The sequence below is a fragment of the Chelonia mydas genome, chromosome 1 (assembly GCF_015237465.2).
Source record: "Chelonia mydas isolate rCheMyd1 chromosome 1, rCheMyd1.pri.v2, whole genome shotgun sequence".
Taxonomy (NCBI): domain Eukaryota; kingdom Metazoa; phylum Chordata; order Testudines; family Cheloniidae; genus Chelonia; species Chelonia mydas.
Genome location: NC_057849.1, coordinates 97284460 through 97298672, shown reverse-complemented (window position 1 = coordinate 97298672; position 14213 = coordinate 97284460). Strand labels below are relative to the sequence as shown.

At 39.1% G+C, this 14213-nt stretch overlaps 1 protein-coding gene across 9 annotated transcripts in view; it reads right to left on the bottom strand.

Annotated features, from left to right (window-relative positions):
- Positions 1 to 14213, bottom strand: part of FARP1 (FERM, ARH/RhoGEF and pleckstrin domain protein 1) — a 329042-nt gene that overhangs the window by 60575 nt on the left and 254254 nt on the right. For 5 of the 9 annotated variants that reach the window (XM_037896136.2, XM_037896160.2, XM_043534885.1 and 2 more), the window contains one exon: positions 1157 to 1347. In XM_037896136.2, the coding sequence (XP_037752064.1) occupies positions 1157 to 1347 (191 nt within the window). The remainder of the gene's footprint in view (positions 1 to 1156; positions 1348 to 14213) is intronic. The other 4 variants (XM_037896146.2, XM_043534898.1, XM_043534894.1 and 1 more) reach the window with 1 other exon arrangement.

Below are 14213 nucleotides of genomic sequence, written 5' to 3'. Positions count from 1 at the left end.
TACCTTAATGAACAAACAGTGATCTATTCATCATATAATCTGTGTTCACTCTTCAATACACACCTCTTCACATGATAAACATTCACTGCACAATACTCTCCAAAATGCCCAAACTGGTTTTTCCAAAGGGGTGGAGTAGGTAGGGGATCAAAAGGGCTGGGAGAGAAAGGGCAAGATATAGACTTCGAATTTCAGAAAAATCTCTTCCCTATTTCATAAAAGGCAAATCTAGCAGTATCAATCTTACACTAGGGAGACATTTAGGTTAGAGCAGCAGTGACCACCCTTTACAGCTTGAAGGTCCAACATCTTCTTTCAAAATGGTCAAGGAGACACAATCGGTACTTTCAGGCAGATTCTCTGCCCTATTCTGCTCCCTTTGTGCTTCTCGGTTGATACAAAGGGAAAGAAAAACATCAACAAATCCCTTGTTAATATGCTTCCCTCTCTCCCGCTGTTGGTGTAGATGACATGTCAGAGGCAGTGATGGACATTGGCTGGCATACACAAAGCTCGGGCTATCCCTAGCTGGCGTACCACTCCAAGGGAACCTTTGCCAGCTAGCATAAGAGAGAGCAGTCACTAGGCTGCTCTAACTGGGGCTGGGCACAGAATCAGAAAGATGTTGATTGGTGTTGGTTCTCAATGTCTCCTCCAGTGCCCTGTACAGCTGAGTGTAGAAGTAGTCTTTTCCAAGACAATCCCCTAGGCTCAAGTAGGGCCAGTCAAGCCCCTATCTTGCTCTTCCTGAGACTCTCAAAGGTCAGTCAGCAATGGAGCCACCAGTTACGCTACCCATGACTAGGGCTCCTAGGCGCTAGGGTAATATGAATCATGACATACCACCACCTTGCAATGCAGCATGCAGCCAGCAGGGGAGCTGCTATGCAGCTGCAGCAAGGAAGAAACAGCAACTGCTCAGAACTGCTCCTGGCTAATACCAGAGGTGCTCCTATAGCTGTAGGAGAAGTGGGGGGTGGAGAACATTGTGGAGGTGATGCCCTCTATCTCCTCACTGTAGTCAAGATCTTTACTTCTCTTGTAACAAATGAAGAGGGAATGGGAGAGTGTCAGGGATCTAGAGATGTCAGCCATATACCACGTTTCAAGCAATCGAAACATCCAGGGGAGAACAGGGTGAAGTCAACCGCAATACCTTTCTCCTGACCTCTTCTTCATCATCAGTCCTGATATATGACGGGTCATTCAGCAATGGGCTGATCAGTGGAGAAGACTGCTTGGCATCAGGGCTCAAGTTTGGAGATAATGACATATTTGCCACCACTGGTGCTCCTTGAGAATTGATTGAGAGCTCTGAAAGGTGAGGGCTGCCAGTCAGAGAACCTGCTAAAGAAATGATACAATAAAAATTGTTGTTAGTACGGGGCATCTCCAGACAGCTAAAAATGGTAAGAATCTTAAACCACAGCGTGGAAATTACGCTAAAAGGCACAAGATCCCAGATCCTTAGCTCGTGTAAATGGACGTACTGTCACTGAAGTCATTGGAGCTGCAACCATTTATATCAGCTGAAGATCTGGCCCCATGCTCACTTAGTTGATAAAACTGGAAGAATTACAGCCATTATAAAACTAGAGATACAGGTACAAATAATTGACTTGCATATGTTAATATTAAACATCAAATTCATGATGAGCTCTTCACCATAGCATCCTACTCTATGAAAGAGAATGTGTAGAACAGATGAATGTTCTCAGTTTTACGATTAGTTTAGTACACAAAGAACATAATAATAAATAAGCCAACTTATGGCTCCTGTTTTTCCTCCTACAACATAACTCCAAAATGCAAATGATCTAAAGTACTTCACAGGAAGCTGTGGGAAAGATATTAGAAGAAGTATATCTAGAGGGAGTCTAGGAAAAAACTAGGACTTTCTATGGCAGCATTGTACTACTGTCAATCACATCTAAAATGGAGGGAGAAAACTACTATCTTTCCATTTCTACACAGAGCAGAAGTATATATTTTATTATACCTTGTAGGGTCATTCCAAGCTCCTCTGATTGTTTGGGATGGAAATCCTAGCATTACATTTACACAAGAAGGTATTATTTTTAACACACAAAGCACGACAATTTTAGTTGATCACAGTCATAAAGCCCCATTATATTTCATATAGTAAAAAAATTATGAGTTAATTATACTTCTGTAGGTTGAGATATACTAGCATTGAAATTAGTGTTTTGTCTCTTGGAAGGCAGCCAGATTACTGACTCTGCAAAAGAAACAGCCTGCCAAAAAAACCTCAGCATCTTCCCAATTAAGCTAAAGACATGCCATGAAAAGTCAAACCTGTTAAAAGCTATGTTAGATCTTTCAAGCCATGAAATGTTTACAGCCCATATTGTTTTGTTTGGGCTTCATACCTTAAAAACTTCAACAGAGAAACTAACACGCTATCGATTCCCATAGCTATGTTGACCAGAATTAAAGTAAATGCAAATGTCTGCATATCCATATATTTAAGGTCAAGGGCTTTTCACCATGAGCACTTTTCTGGAGTATATTATTTAACTATTAGTTCCCCTGTTACTACAACACAACTCAGACACTCCAATGAATAATGGCATCAGTACATATAATTAGGCCAGTAGGATGAGTGCAAAACATTTCATGAAAGGCTTCAGGTTTATTGCTACACCATACTTTCTTTTTGCATCCCAGAAGTGTGCATATTCATCTTACTGTAAATGTTATTTGTTTAGAGATCTATGACAATTATGTACCCTATTATAAAACAAAGACAAAGGAATATTTGCCGGAAATAAAGTTTTTATATTACTGTAACTAGCAAGAAAGAATTTACCCACAGTTCCACACTAAATCAGTGCTCAGTGAAATCTGAAACGCCATAGGTTGTTACACAACTGTCAATTTTATTGACACTAGTACACAACTGTATACAATGTTTTCGAAGGAAATGGAATTGATCATATAGTGAAACAGATTAGTAGTGAGGTTGTAGGTTTAAAGTACTGTACTACACTTTATAAAAGACATAGTGATATCTCTTCTAACGTGAGAAAACAGAGAAATTCTGGCACTGTGCCTGCCACACAACAGTGAATAGATCATTTGCGCCTCTGTGAGAAAGCCTCAGGTGTTACATGATAGAAATTGAACACCACCTCTTGTGAGACATAACTGAGGTCCTAACATTAATATAGGGGCAAATCTATGTCAAACTCAATTTGACTGATGTGGTTTGAACTGTAAAATACCAGATGAAGGAATTAACTTAAAATGCTTCCCAGCTTACAATGTGGGCGCTCATAGCTTGTTAGAAGTATCATTGTTATTAGTTTCCTCATGGAGCACAACATTTAGCAGCTGCTCCATCAGTGAAAGATTTGCAGAAAAAATACTATTTATTTTAGACACCATTCCATTTGGTATTTTGCAGAAAAGTAAAATATTACATTCTCATTCACGGAGAATTAAAGGTACATTAATGATGACCAAATTCAAATCCAAACACTACCTCCCACAGACCGGACCATATTTATGCTAATGGTTTCCCATTTTAGATGTTGAATGATAACTACAAGTTAAAACTAGGCCCAAGGGAGTGGTTATTTCATGAAAGTGGCCCAAAACACTAAGTGATGCATTAACAGGTCTTGATTACTACAAATATAGTCTAAATTCAAGAACTAATGGACTAGATTTTGCTTTTGTCAAAATAAGAAATTGACTTGCTCTACTGTGAGAAAGCAAACAGGCCAGGAAGAAATGAAAATGAAGGTCTTCCCTACTCAGGTTGTTGGTGCTCTGGGCAGCATACTTCTCAATATTTGCAAGATGAGCTTTTAGAAATTTGTTCGTTGTAAATGAGGGCCTATGTTAAATGCAATTATGCATGTGGGTCCTTCTCTTTATCTTTTCATGGTGGTTAGGTGTAAGTACCCTACATTAGTCATAGGGTCTTCTCTCAGCATCTCCTCTGAACTCTTACTATACAAGGGTATAGTAGCAGTAAAGAGCAGAAGAGATAGGACCAACGTTATTTAAATAGTACAAAAATTGCTCATATCACATCCATTGAGGTTCTTTGATTAATGAAAATGTAGTTCTCTCTTAGCCACTTTATATCAATCATCAGAGATCAGGTGATGCTGGGTTGTATCGCTAAAGCCAAAAGGTTACTATTAATTTTGCCAGTTGTTTTTCATAATTTGGTGCATTTTTGTTTACTTAGACTTTGGCAGACTGGGCTTGGGCTCATTCATCGCATATATAGAACTATAGGGACAGTCATCCAGGAGGAGGTGCATTAGCTTAATCAAGAACATTCCTGTGTTATTTAGGGCACACTTAACATTACTAGCAATCAATAAGGCCCCAGTTCAGTAAAGCATCCCTGTTCTGGATAGCACTTAAGCATGTATGTAATTGCTGCTCTGGGAAAGTGAAGAATTCAGCAAGTGCTTAAATTATTTCCGGAATCCGGGCCTAAGCAAGGTAGTGGCTGTTCAATGTAGGGTTAACACTCCAGCAACTAATGATAATGCTCGTTTCCTTTCAGAATTTTCATTGTATGTCAGAATAGCCAGTCAATGCCAAGTACATCTGGGTCGCTTTCTTAGTTGCATTGAGCCAGCTTAGTCTGAGATATCTGACAAATGCTGGGGTGGGAGACAGGATTTCAGAATGAAAATAAATATCAACTGAAAGGGAACGTGAATAAGCCATGAGAGGATACTAGGACTTTAAAGTCTCATGAAACGTAAGGACAAGGTGGCATAATGAGTTAATACCTTTACATATACGTCAAACAACCCAGGTTAAAACACATCTTCCACATACAAAGCAAAATGGAGCCACTGGTCACAATCAAGAACTTTGTGGATATGCTGCATGACCACTTCAGAACATACGCAACTATCTGTTACTCTCCTCTTAGGAGAGGCCTATTGCTAGTATAGCAGGGGTATGATATGGCAGGTCGGAGCTGGACTACATTACAGCTGCAGGAGTGGGAAAGGCTGCATACAGTACTTGGCTACAGTCAGGGCTCTCAGTATCCTTTTCATGAGACCAGGTATAATTAATTAAAAAAAAAAACCCTACAAATATTCCTGAGCAGGGACATATGATAAATATTTAGGAACACTCTCCCTCGTGTGAACTTTTAAGGATGAAAGTCTCAGTCCTACTACTAGGGATTATAACTGTGCCTGGTCCGTGTGTGGGCACAATGGCTGGGAGGTGGCGTAGAAGACTTCTGTGCCTGTCTGCCCTTTCATGTCTGCATAACAGCTGCCTACAAACCTGATCCTAGAGATTTAAATCTGTGGCAAGATATTTCACCCTAACCTTGAAAGAACAGTGCAAAGTATTTCAACCCATGTTAGACAGTTGTGAGAGAGGCAGATGGGATTTAACACATCTTGAAGCCATTCTTCCCCCACTTCCCCCATCTCCCAAAATTGGCAAACAACAAGCTAATGCCATATAGAGTTCTGTATCGACTTCAGTTACAAATGCAAATGCAACTCTCAGCCACTAAATGTTTTCTGTTTGCGTAGCAGAGAACAGCAGCACTGGACTGGAATCTGGTTTGTGCTCCTCCTCTGTACAATACAGAAGATGTAAAATTATATGATGTAAAGATGTAAAATATGGAAAGACCAGTGGAAATGTTTTCTACTGAAAGGGATTTAAATTCAGAGCATTACTAGATAAACTTTGGAAAAGCTGCAACACTCAGACTCATCCACCCCCTCATAAATAGTGATCAAAGTTACTTTATAAGGTTTATACTTTAATTACATAAAATGCATTCCAGTCAGAAAAATGACTGTCACAACACATGTGACAATGTGGGATTCCATATTTATTCTCTCCTATGGCCTGATCTAAAACCCACTGGAGTTTTTCCAGGAGGTGAGGGTGGGGGTGTTTCCTAAATTCTAGGCGTGGATACAACCTGGAAGCTGAAAACCAAGCTGTGTTCTCTCCGTCCCTTACATCATTGCCAGTAATGAAGATTCTCTGATCAGAATTTATCTGACAATGCTGTCACTGCTATAAAGGCAGAATGAAATCCAGCTCACTCTTCCATAGCCGTATTGGCTCTGCACTGCTAACCGTAGTAAAACTCTTTGGTCGGTAAAAAGAAAAGGAATACTGGTGGCACCTTAGAGACTAACAAATTTATTTGAGCATAAGCTTTCGTGAGCTACAGCTCACTTCATTGTATGCATCCGATGAAGTGAGCTAAGCTTATGCTCAAATAAATTTGTTAGTCTCTAAAGTGCCACAAGTCCTCCTTTTCTTTTTGCGAATACAGACTAACATTCTGAAACTGTTAGTATTTGCTGCTACTCTGAAACTTCGTCAGTAAAATAACAGATAACACATGGGGAACAGATAGATAGATTAAAATGTATCCGTTTTGCATATTTACTTTTATAACAGCAGTGCTTTAAATTGGAATGGCATTAAATATGGCCAAAACTAACTGTTCTGACTGTAGCAGCTAAACAAGTTATGTTACTGCTGGTGAATTATAAAGACTTTGGATGAAGGGCCCATTCTGCTCTCATTAAGACAAATAGCAAAACTCCTATTGACTTCAATGAAAGCAGGATCAACAGCAATATGATTGCCACTTTATTGGGCTTACCTTTCTATTCTGATTAATAGTGCTTTTAAATAAAGTTTCTCACTTGGACACAGTTCCTTAGAATAAAGGTCTTGAGAACGCAGCTATGCATTAATCAGAGGCTCATCTGCAAACAACCCTGAACCTAATAGCAATGAATTTGGAGAAGGACAAAAACAAAAGATTTTAGAAAGAAAAGTGATGTCATACATAGCTCATAACCTGCCTTGCTTTGAAAAATGAAGGAGATGGGAAGAAAATTTTGCTTCTATGTAACAGCTGCAAAATGTATGCCCACGGCAGCACTGGTAGTGAATGATTTGGAAGAATAGTGCATCAAATCAAAAAACAAGTTATCTCATATCAGGACAAAGCTCCAGCCAACAGCTGGACAGAACAGTTAAACCAGTGACAGTTTTACAGCAAGACCCAGTTAGAATGAGTAAAAGCCTTTGGCAGAGGTAACAAAAACAAAAAACAAACCAAAAAAAAAAAATTAATACCATGCATACACAGTTAAATGAGTTTGGCTTGACATGCTTATATAGTCATCGAGCTTGGTACTGGTTTAGCAGCCAGCAATCCCTCCAGTTGGTACAAGTCCATGCTTTATTGGTGTACTGTAGTATTAGACAGTGGTGAGTGTGAAATCAGACAGTAACTGCTGCTGTTGGCCTACATCAGGGTATTCTCAAATCTTACAAACAAAGAACAAACATTACAAACTGGGGAAATACAAAGTCATGAGACATTCCTCTTTCCTAACTTTTATCTTTCCATTTTTGCATAAAAGACAGCAATAGAACAGTTTGCATAAAATTTCCTCCTTACACTTACATATAAAAAGGTTAGTTTTAAAAATATGCATATGAAACAATACTAATAAATAGCTACCTACACATTCTAGTGCATCCACCCCATATAAGCTCATGCCACAGATACTGTCCATTTCAACAAGACATCTCCTCAAGACTGCAGTGATCCTGCTTAAAAGCAATTGCATATTGATTTGATCATTCTAAGTGCAGCCTTCATTAGAAAATGTAGGGCACACCAGTTGTGTGCTCAACAGGGCCCAAGTACTCACAGTGAAGGTCACTCCCCCCGGCCCCTTTTCTGTTCTCTAATGTGGTGTGGTTTCTATTCTTGAAACCTCACAACCCAGAGATCTTGCATTGTCCAATTGTGAAATGAAGAGTGTTCTAAGAGAACAGGATCACTGTAAAAGAGGAAATAGGTATTCCCAGTACAAATAGGTATTTCTGCAGTAAAAGGACATTGAGATAGTGCTCCAAACAATGCAAGGAACAGAAGATACATCATGCTTTGAGGATAAAGACAGAACATTGAAAAGGCTTTTCCCCCCAGAGAGGTACATGCTGACAAAACAGTGCATAGAATGAAACAAAAAATGTTTCTCTTTAAACGTTATTAAACAAATGACAAAAATGAGAATGAAGTCCCCAGCAATTTTTGATTAAAAAAACGTTAATTTTATCTATTAAGACTTTTATTTGAAAAGATACATATAGAAATCAGGAAAGGGTTGGATGAATGAAATACTGTCAAGCTTGTGAATTTTTGTTAGTGGTTCAAGTCAATTTCTCAGCAGGAAAGGTAAAAAATAAGGAATTCAGCTAATCAAAGATTTTAAGTGCTTACTGGAAAAGCAACAGGATTTCAGCGCTAACATTCACGGAACTAAGACAGACCTACCTTTGATCTCTTCATAAATTATCACAGGCAAAATGACAATTGCTCTCATTTGAAAGGAAACTGCTAACCTGGTTTAACAAACCAGAAAGCTTTTGTCTTGTGAAAGTATTCATGTGCCATCATCTCTTCATGTTCGATCAATGACAGCTTGAATATTACTAGTTATAGAGCTAGCTTTTGCTAGTGTGAGCTTTGATATTTTTACTGTTCTTGGGGAATCAAGTATGTTTTTTTTAATCTAATCTCCTCTAGAGCAAAACCACCATTTTTGAAGTACTATCATGTCATATTTTTATGCACCTATGTTTTTCTTCTTTTAGTGTAATAACAACCACCTTATTTACATTTGTACTTGTTGAAATCACACCCATGAACACCCAGCTCAGCTAGGCCCAAAGGGCTTCTCAAACTTCATAAAATGTAAAAGAAAGTGCTGACTGCTTTTAATAAAAAAAATTAAACCACCCCCACACACATACTTAATTCCACATGGTTTACAGACGAAAACACAGGAATAGGATAGGGAATTAAAAAAAACACTCCTAAGAATTGCTTTGTAATTAACCTAAGCGAAACTCCATGTATATCATGCCTTTGATTTTTAAGCAGAAATTCCACTTGTAAAAACAATATCAATGGCATAATATAGCCCTGCTGTAGGAAAGGAGATTGCAGATGTCTTTGTTCATGGTCCATGGAGTGTACAGCAGACCCAGTGTCTGTTATAAATTAGTAAACAATGTTTGCCTGCCTCTAGGTATATTTCATCGACTTTAGAAGCACATACTTTATTGAAATAGTGTAGGCAACATTTCACTGATTTAAATTCCCAATCAGTATTTCCTTCCCTTCCCGACAAAAGACAGCTTAGGCAAAATTCTTACCTGAAGTAACTTCATTAAAGTCAATGTAGTTACTAACTCCAGGAATGATTTCAGTCCCATACCTATTTGTGAGAAAAACCAGAGTTGTCTACTTCACTGCTGGCTCCAGGAGCTGCAATGCCTTACGCCATTTGCAATGAGAAATCCAAAACACTACTATCATTAAGGTTAGGATTTTGTCATGGTCATTTTTAGTAAAAGTCACAGACAGGTTGCGGGCAATAAACAAAAACTCACGAACGCCTGTGACCTTTGCTAAAAATAATGGTGGGGGGAGGGGATGCCCTGACTGAAGCCCAAGCAGAGGAAGAGAGCCAGAGCCCCCATGCTGGGAGGGGTGTGCCCAGCACCCCCCACCAGCAGAGGCTGACAGCTCTGCCCCCGAGTGACTGAGAGCTTTGGCCCCACCACTGGGGCTGAAGTGGAAATGGTCACGGAGGTCTCTGAAAGTTACGGAATCTGTGACTTCCATGACTTCGTGACATAATCTTATCCTTAACCATCCTCAAGTAAGCGAAACCAATAGAGAAGGGCCATGTTCTTCCGTTACTTATGCACCAACAATTTTTTATTGTAACTACTTTTAATTAGAGAAGGGTATTTTACAAACTTTTTCTTTTTTTGTCCAGTGAGATCCCATTTCTACAATGTACAAAATCGCACACACCTCAGGGACTTTTCCAGACTCTTAGAGCCTGGGAGAGAAATGCATTAAGGGGAACAGAAGGTGCATAAAGAAACTATATTCTTTGAAAAGAGGAGCATATTGGAAAACTAGAAGTGACACTGGGCACCTTTAATTTATGTACATTTGAGCACAGAACCTTCTTCCCTCGCATTCATTCCTCATTTCAACCAGTAACTACAATCTTACTGGTTTAAGTGGGACTAGTCTAGTACATAGGCCTTGGCCTGGTCCACTACACAGGGGTAAGTATCATCCACTATGATTACTACATACGAGCAGAGAATCCAAGGAACAATGGAAATAGTAACTGATTTTCTTCATTAAGAATAAAATTTACTTTGTTGTGAAATCATTTTTGGATATCACTACGATGCCCCAGAGCTGTTCAATCATGGCTTTTAAAATAGCTGGTTGGTCTTGCTACTGATGGAAAGGGCTATGTAAGAGCTAGGTATTATTAGTATTATTATTACTTGTTGAAAACAATTTATTAGTCAGATTTTACCCCTTTTTCTGTTGAAGAATGGTCTTTTAAAGGGTCACAATTTGCAATAATTCTTAACTGCTCAACAAGATTTGGGCCTATGGGTTTCTATGAATTGTTAGTGAGCTATCCACTGAATATCTGATATTCAGAATCCTGGTTGCCTAAGTCACATTTTATAGTCTGTTCCCTGATTCCATGTCCTATCCTTTATACACAAGAGAACTGCCTGAAGAATCATTGGGATGGTTGAATCTCTCAGGGAGACAGTGGGAAACACTTTACAGAGACACAAATTGGAAGTCAACAGGGCTAGAAAATGTTAATGTTGAAAATATTTTTTCACATCCTCTTTTGATCAAGAAATAACTTTATATTTAACTATATATAGGGACCCCTAAATTTAAAATTGAGGGAGAGGAAGAGACAGAAATCAGATTTTACAGATGTTTAGCAGATTTTACATTCAGTTTTCTCTTGTCACTTTCCCACCAAATAAATGCATGTAAGAACATAAGAATGGCCATACTGGTTCAGACCAAAGGTCCATCCAGCCCAGTATCCTGTCTACCCGCAGTGGCCAATGCCAGGTGCCCCAGAGGGAGTGAACCTAACAGGTAATGATCAAGTGATCTCTCTCCTGCCATCCATCTACACCCTCTGACAAACAGAGGCTAGGGACACCGTTCCTTACCCATCCTGGCTAACAGCCATTAATGGACTTAACCTCTATGAATTTATCCAGTTCTCTTTTAAACCCTCTTATAGTCATAGCCGTCACAACCTCCTCAGGTTGACTGTGCACTGAGTGAAGAACTTCCTTTTATTTGTTTTAAACCTGCTACTCATTAATTTCATCTGGTGGCCCATAGTTCTTATATTATGGAACAAGTAAATAACTTTTCCTTATTCACTGTCTCCATACCACTCATGATTTTATATACCTCTATCATATCCCCCCTCAGTCTCCTCTTTTCCAAGCTGAGAAGTCCTGTCCTCTTTAATCTCTCCTCATAAGGGACCCGTTCCAAAACCCTAATAATTTTAGTTGCCCTTTTCTGAACCTTTTCTAATGCCAGTATATCTTTTTTGAGATGGCGGGACCACATCTGTACGCAGTATTCAAGATGTGGGCATACCATGGATTTATGTAAGGGCAATAAGATATTCTCCGTCTTATTCTCTATCCCTTTTTAAATTATTCCTAACATCCCGTTTGCTTTTTTGACTGTTGCTGCACACTGCGTGGACATCCTCAGAGAACTATCCATGATGACTCCAAGATCTTTCTCCTGATTAGTTGTAGCTAAGTTAGCCCCCATCATATTGTATGTATAGTTGGGATTATTTTTTTCCAATGTGCATTACTTTACATTTATCCACATTAAATTTCATTTGCCATTTTGTTGCCCAATCACTTAGTTTTGTGAGATCTTTTTGAAGTTCTTCACAGTCTGCTTTGGTCTTAACTATCTTGAGCAATTTAGTACTGTCTGCAATCTTTGCCACCTCACTGTTTACCCCTTTCTCCAGATCATTTATGAATAAGCTGAAGAGGATTAGTCCTAGGACTGACCCTTGGGGAACACCACTAGTTACCCCTCTCCATTCTGAAAATTTACCATTTATTCCTACCCTTTGTTCCCTGTCTTTTAACCAGTTCTCAATCCATGAAAGGATTTTCCCTCTTATCCCATGACAACTTAATTTACATAAGAGCCTTTGGTGAGGGACCTTGTCAAAGTCTTTCTGGAACTCTAAGTACACTATGTCCACTGGATCCCCCTTGTTCACATTTGTTGACCCCCTCAAAGAACTCTAATAGATTAGTAAGACATGATCTCCCTTTACAGAAACCAGGTTGACTTTTGCACAACAATTTACGCTCTTCTACGTGTCTGACAATTTTATTGTTTACTACTGTTTCAACTAATTTGCCCGGTACTGACGTTAGACTTACTGGTCTGTAATTGCCAGGATCACCTCTAGAGCCCTTCTTAAATATTGGCATTACATTAGCTATCTTCCAGTCAGCTGATTTAAAGGACAGGTTACAAACCATAGTTAACAGTTCCACAATTTAACATTTGAGTTCTTTCAGAACCTTTGGGTGAATGCCATCTGGTCCTGGTGACTTGTTCCTGTTAAGTTTCTCAATTAATTCCAAAACCTCCTCTAGTGACACTTGACACTCAACTGACACTTCAATCTGTGACAATTCTTCAGATTTGTCACCTACAAAAGATGGCTCAGGTTTGGGAATCTCCCTAACATCCTCAGCCGTGAAGACTGAAGCAAAGAATTCATTTAGTTTCTCTGTGATTACTTTATCGTCTTTAAGTGATCCTTTTGTATCTCAATTGTCCAGGGGCTCCACTGGTTGTTTAGCAGGCTTCCTGCTTCTGATGTACTTAAAAAACATTTTGTTATTACCTTGCATAAATGTAGAGACCAAACTATTTATACCTTGTATAAATGGAGAGACCAAACAAGCACTTGCAGCATGACTACTATTGCTCCTCCAGCACAAATATGATTGTTTGCACAAATGAAAGTTGCTCCCCAAACATCTGGGCAAAGAAACATGAATGTTCATGATCAATGGCCCTGGAGCAGTCACATCAAATCATGAGTCACATTTAGTGAACTAACTGACAGATACATGTTTCCACTTTTCGTTTGTTTCTAACAGTTATGATCTGTTCTGGCAAACGCGACAATGTTCCAAAAGAAAGTGTTATAATAATTTACTGCCTTAATTTCATATCATCTCTAAGCTTTTAGAAAATTGATAAGTTTGGCTGAATTTCCTGAGTTACGGAAACGTTACTTCTCATAATGGTTATCATGAGTCAATTTTCCATTTGATCCCAGCTCACATAAAGTAAGCATAAAACACAAGCAAACAGAAATAGTTTTAGTCAGTTGTATGTTCTCATTTTTCATATGTATGAAGTACAATTAGGGATTTGATGAATTTCCTTTGCAATTTATATTTGATGTACATCATAATGTTGAATGTGACAATAAGCTTTAGGCACGTATGAACAATACAATGGATGAGCTGCAGCAGAAGCAGCCATATCAGTTCACACGGGGGTGAAATTGGATAGTACAATTTCATTTCAGGAGATCATCCTGAGAAAATGGGCCACCCTGCGGTTTATGAGGAATACGTATTTGTTAGGTGCAGAATGTGGACCAGTTTAAATCAAATTCAGTGCAACCTAACTATCCAGCTCTCAGGGTATGTCTACACTGGAGCTGGAGGTGCAAGTTCAGCTTAAGGAGATATACCAGGGCAAGCTCTGATCCAGTTAGTGTGCTAAAAAAAGCAGTGTAACCATGACTACAGGGATGATGAGATGGACTAGCTGCCCCATACCTAGGGTCTCAGATGTGCTCATGCAGGTGGCTAGTTCATCCCACCGCCTGCACCGTCGCAGCTACACTGCTGTTTTTAGTCCAAGCTACTGTGGGTACGTGTACCCAAGCTGGAAATAGCACTGCGGGCTCCAGTGAAGACAGTCTCACGGTCCCTGCAGTTATCCAAAGCTCAATGTTATCCTAAGCAAAGTCATGGCTCCTACATCAATTTGTTTTAATGAAATGAACCAAACTTATTCAGTGATATCCAGGTCTTCCAGGTAAACTAAGTTTTACTAAATGCTGATTTCCAAAGAAACTAAGGAAAAAATATCCACAACAGTATCCAGTATATAGGAGAAATGGAGAAAGCTTTTCCCAATAAATAGTTAGTGAATGGCTATGTGTGGTCAAGTCCTTAGAGCAACAGACTAGTAGACAGAA